General features: G+C 36.8%; 1 protein-coding gene across 4 annotated transcripts in view; it reads right to left on the bottom strand.

Annotated features, from left to right (window-relative positions):
• Nucleotides 1-384: 384 nt before the first annotated feature.
• The window catches only part of LOC115216996 (caprin-1), a 54,861-nt gene continuing 49,245 nt past the window's right edge, over nucleotides 385-6,000 (bottom strand). For 3 of the 4 annotated variants that reach the window (XM_036507265.1, XM_036507264.1, XM_029786508.2), the window contains 3 exons: nucleotides 5,397-5,570; nucleotides 3,248-3,469; nucleotides 385-1,564 (listed from right to left, as the gene is read on the bottom strand). In XM_036507265.1, coding sequence (XP_036363158.1) covers nucleotides 1,467-1,564; nucleotides 3,248-3,469; nucleotides 5,397-5,570 — 494 coding nt within the window. In that variant the 3' untranslated portion in view covers nucleotides 385-1,466. The remainder of the gene's footprint in view (nucleotides 1,565-3,247; nucleotides 3,470-5,396; nucleotides 5,571-6,000) is intronic. The other variant, XM_029786510.2, reaches the window with a different exon arrangement.

Raw genomic sequence — 6,000 nt, 5'->3', positions numbered from 1 at the left:
CATACATACATACATACATACATACATCATACATACATACATACATACATACATACATACATACATACATACATACATACATACATACATACATACATACATACATACATACATACATACATACATACATACATACATACATACATACATACATACATACATACATACATACATACATACATACATACATACATACATACATACATACATACATACATACATACACACACACACAAACATGCTCCTATTTCATTGAGTGCAGCTCTATACTGAGCTGAGATGCAGCATCCTGCTAAACAGAAAATAAGAAGTAAACAGATTTTTTTTAAATGACAAAGTGAATAGAAAAGAGAAAGAAAAAAAAACCAATAACTTAACAGTGGAATCCTTGAAGTTTTGTTATGTTTTATTGGTGATATAGCAGACTTTCCATATTCTTTTGGACGATTTATACGAAGACTGACAAAATGAACCTGTCAGCTGGAACTGAAACTAACAGGGAAGAACCTCTTCCCACACTGATTGCCAAGATTCCTATGTGGAGTAAAAAGGAAGAGTAGGGAAGTACAAAGAACGAAACTTTATAAAAAGTGGTGAGTTTGGTGTGAAGGGAAGAGAGGTCACAACAACGGAGCTGTACAAATTAGGGGGATGGGGCACGGGGGGCAGGGCAGGTCAAAGGAGAGAAGATAGCTGCATAAGGTTCACGATGCTAAAGTCTGAAAGAACAGCTGAAAAGTCGCTAAACCAGCATTAATTCTGCACGATAGAAAAAGCAGTAAATGAGATATTGAGTGGGGTAAGGCAGGATGTTACAGCAGCTCATACCATGTTTCCATTAACAAGCATGGTGGTGGTGGTGGTGGTGGTGGTGTTTCTGGTGTTAAGAGTAAGGAGAGGGAGAGGGGTTACAGTTGTTGCCTGTTGAAGTTGCCTTGCCACTCCTATACCACTTAATTACCACTCAACATCAACAAATACTTACAAGGAACAAAAGGAACAGTTAAGATGGGGGGTGGGAGGAGAGAAAGGGTCAGTGAAAATGAGTAAAGAGCAGAATTGTGGGAGATTTATTGGTTCCAGATTAAATGTTCCTAATTCACCCTTAAGAAGAATTCTGCTCAGTTTAATAAGTTCAACATTTACTGCTTATCTCTTAATTTACTAATAGAAAAGATAATTAACCAGAAATCCACTAGAATATTTGTTGGTAAAAGTGAAAAAAGAACTTAGATGTGACCCCATTCTATAGCCCAAATATGAAGAGGGGAGCCAATAAACCTTCCACAAGACAAGTGTTGATTAGTCGAGTGTCAAAAGATTGAGGGAAAATGCCTACAAAAGCATCATAATAAAGTGTCACCTTATGACCAGCCATCAAGAGGAGGGGAAGGGAGATGTTGTCTGCCTGTTGGTGGCCAGTCATTTATACAACCCATCACACAGTTTCTATGCTCCAGAATTTACTACTGTGCCAGAGTTTGCTGGGAAAAGGTAGGTCGGCCAAGCCCAGTATTGCCTCTTCCTCCACGGATACCTCCAGTTCGTGGCTGTCCTCGTACAGCTAAAATAAGAAAACAACACAACATTCAAGACAAGGTCATTCCTAAACTGATGGTCACAACAAAACATTCGAACTTAGGATAGTTTTACATTTAAAAAGAAACAAAACAAAAATTAGTTCTATAATAAAGAACTTAGAATAAATTCTTGTAATAAATTTTACAATATAAAATGGAGAAGAACATTATTGAATTTTTATATCAGAAAACTTACAAGGTAAAACAAGTAGTTTAGCTACTCTAAGCCAACCTGCCACATAAACCACAAAATCTTTCTAAATTAAAGATTTGAGATATTGGCAGTTGGTAAAGATTAACTTTAAGATTATAGAAAGGCATGCATGGGTGCCACTGGCTCATAAATAGAGTGCCATGAAGACGTAATTAAATAGAGTTACTGTGTTCAAACCCAGCCAATGTTAGCTGTAGATTAAGAAACTTCAGCAGAGGAGAGCATTAGCAGAGAGACACCATGGAATGGATTGAAATGCTACCAATATTCTGGTGTTTGTAGCTGATACAGTCACATTAAACATGGGGGGGGGGTCAATCATATCTTTGGGAAATAATATTTAATAAGGAAAACTTACTTTTCATTTATGATAAGCAAAAGTAAGATAAAGTGAGAAAAGTTAATTGAATAAAGCCAGCAACTGTTGATGATGATGATAAGAATTGATATTCGTTATAAAACAATGGTAGCAAGGAGTAAAAATGAGGGACGGTTACAATGAAATGAGGCAGAGGCCGAAATGAATGATGAAACTGGTTATTTCTTTCTGATAAGAAGACAAACTTTTAGTAAATACATCTAAAGAATAAGAGGATTTTAAACTTATTGATTTTTAAAGTAATGGTTATATATATATATATATATATATATATACCATGCCTAAGCAGAGAGTATAGCTTGGCACAGTCCTCTGGCTTGCCAGCTCCTGTCAAACTGTCCAACTCCTGCCAGCATGGAAAATGGACGTCAATGATCACACATACACATTATATATGTGTGTGTATATATATGTGGTTGGCGTTAGGAAGGGCATCCAGCTGTAGAAACACTGCCAGATCTGACTGGCCTGGTGCAGCCTTCAGGCTCCCCAGACCCCAGTTGAACCGTCCAACCCATGCTAGCATGGAAAGCGGACGTTAAACAATGATGATATATATATATATATAGTCAGTTATAGCAACATTAGTACTAGACAGGTACTAATTTTGATCCCTGAATTTTCAAAGGTAAAGTAGACATCACTGGTATTTGAATAATTGATGTTAAAGTGATGGGACTAAATGCTGCCAATTGTTGTTCACCACACAACTAATGATTACCTGAATAATAATCCTTCCTACTGTAGGCACAAGGCCTGAAATTTGGGGGAAGGAGGCAGTCAATTACATTGACCCCAGTACATGACTGGTACTTATTTTATCAACCCTGAAAGGGTGAAAGACAAAGTTGGCTTCAGCAGAATTCAAACTCAAAAAGTAAAGACGGGCAAAATACTGCAAAGCATTTTGCCCGGTGTGTTAATGGTTTTGCAAGCTCGCTGCCTTAACAGTAAGAATAACAATAATAATAATAGTAATAATTCCAAACACAAAAACATTTATCATCAAATTACAGAATGAATATCAATAGAATGGAAGAGAGTGTTTTTAGATGAGCTCCTCATCACACACACCTCCGCCAGCTCCGGTGCCACCACCTCGCATACTGCCCCCATTTCCACTGCTCCCACTACTGCCGGTTCCAGTGCGGCCGATACTTGATGTGTTCCCAGTGCTTCCCGGACTGGCACTGCTGCGTTTGGTGAAGCCACTTCCAAACGATGTACCATTCAATGCGGCGCCATAATTGTCAGCTGTCCGGTACTCACGGCCACTGGAGAAAGCCGAGTAATTGCCTACACATGACCGGAAGAGAAACAGTGATGTCATTAGAGACTACACAGAACTACAGATACATGTATACAGCGGACGTTAATGATGATGATGATATATACACACACATATACACAAACATATATACACACACACACCTACACATACCTTTACAAGTACATATACATATGTATACACACATAAACAAATACTATATATATATATATCTTGGCTTGCTTGCCCTCTTCAATCTGTATGTTATATATATATATATATATATATATATATATATATATATATATATAATGTGTGTGTGTGTGTGTATATATATATAACATACAGATTGAAGAGGGCAAGCAAGCCAAGATTTTGAAGTCACTTACAAACTTTTCCATGCAAAAATTAACATACACTCTACAAAAACATTGAGTGATCCTTCAGGTTCATGTTAGATTGTTCTTCATAAAGACAAAGTGTGTGTATGTATGAATATATATACATACATACATACACACACATCATGTATATATACATACATATACATAAACAATATATACATTCACACATGGATTATATATACACACAGACATGCATTAAATATATATATATATACACACACATACACATCAGTATATTCATATATGTGAAAACATATGACACACACACGCATTTATACTGCAATCATTTAAGCATGAATAACAGACAAGTTTGGATAAGTTAAAGGAGGAGGAGGAAAAGAGAAACTGCAACCAAATGACTTGTGATTGCAGCTGATTTTTGTGTGAATGTTTCTAAAACTGGTCTGGGTCATTAGGTCCACAAGATTTCATTCCAGAATTTTCTCATGGTTTTTCGAATTGAGTCACGAAACCAATTCCAAATCGTGAACTTTGCAAGTTTTTGTTCAGTTTTATATTAGAAAATTAAGAGTAATATTCATTTATATTGCAACTTGGATAGAAATTGTATCAGAAGATTTCTAACAACATAGTTGAAGGAGGGGCAGCACCCGACTCCCAAAACTGTGTTGTCCTTCATAAAGATCTGTGTCTGCAGGAAAGGAACTCAATGTTCAGGTCACTAAGTCCACAGACATTAAGAATGAAGTGAGGAGAGATGATGATGATGATGGCAGTCAGTTGATGAAGTGGAGTTAGGCAGACGACTGGTGAAATAAGTAAAAAAAATGGTAACAGAATCAGGTGAGAAAACAACACAATTTGGATCTGGCTGTAAAACCTTGTATTCAACCATGACAATGCAATGATTTAACAAAAATATTCACAAAATAGAAACAAATGCACCTGATGTTGTCTTCATAAAAATAGAGAACATCAATATTTTTTTGTTTTTTGTTTACACTTATTAGAAAAAGCGATGGAGCTGATAGTGTGTTGACTGAAGACAGAGTAGAGTTTATATATCACATGGCAAGTCAATAATTAATCAATCATGCTGTTGTTGTTGTTGTTGTAAGGTGTCTTGTTATAAACATTCCGACCAAAAAGAGAGAGTGGTGTGTTGGTTCAAGGCCTTCACTGGTGTCATCATCACAATCATCATCATTGTTTTAATGTTGGCTTTCCATGCTGAGACGGGTTGGGTGGTTTTCAATGAGAACAGGGTCCAATCTGATTTGGCAAGCTTTCTACAGCTGGATGTCCTTCCTAACGCCAACCACTTTTATGTGCCACCAGCACAGGACCCACTCGAATGGTGCTTTTTACAAGCCAACGGCACAGGTGCCAGTCGAGTGGCACTGACATTGGCTGAAGAAAACTATGAATTGATTATGTTGGTGATGATGATGATTATGTTGGTGATAATGAAATCTGAGTTGATGTATTTAACTACCTGTTTATAGAGAGTGAAAGATAATAGAGATTGTAATTAACACATCAATCATTAAGGTAACAAATTAAACCAGCCCAAAAATGAGAAGATACTTACTCCTGGTGTATGCTCCTCGACTGCCACCACCACCACCGCCACTTCCTCCACTACTACTACCACTACTGTTCCGATTAAAGCCGTTGTTTAAACCACTTCGACTGCCTCTGTTACCACGATAATTACGATTCTGAAAGCTTCCTCTTGGGAAATATCCAGGAGAATAACTGTTTCCTGAAATTAGACAGTAATTAAGCAATTTTATCAACAGTCAATTTTATTTGAAACAAAATTACTTCCCAGTTACATTAACTTAGATTTGTGCTGTGTCATAAGTTCTGATCAGAAATATTCATTATCAGCTGGGAAAGAGAGAGGAATCTATGAGAAAGAAGTTTTTAATCTGATTGTTGTAAGTGTGAATATTGTGGTGGATAATGGGATTTAAAGGCACAAAACCACTCCTGGGAGTTGAACTCTTTGCCTTCGAATAAACCCAAAACTTAATTCATTAAAAATGAACAAAATTTCATGAAACATTCGTTTCCCTCTTTTCAACCCTTTAAATTCATTTGGGAGTCAGGTGTGTTATTTTTGTTGCTCAGGCCCTGATCCACTAAATCTAGGTTGTAGTCATTGCCACCCTTACAATTACATTTTTTAA

Source organism: Octopus sinensis, linkage group LG11 (assembly GCF_006345805.1).
Source record: "Octopus sinensis linkage group LG11, ASM634580v1, whole genome shotgun sequence".
NCBI classification, from domain to species: Eukaryota; Metazoa; Mollusca; class Cephalopoda; order Octopoda; family Octopodidae; genus Octopus; species Octopus sinensis.
This window is presented reverse-complemented; position numbering and strand designations above follow the sequence as displayed.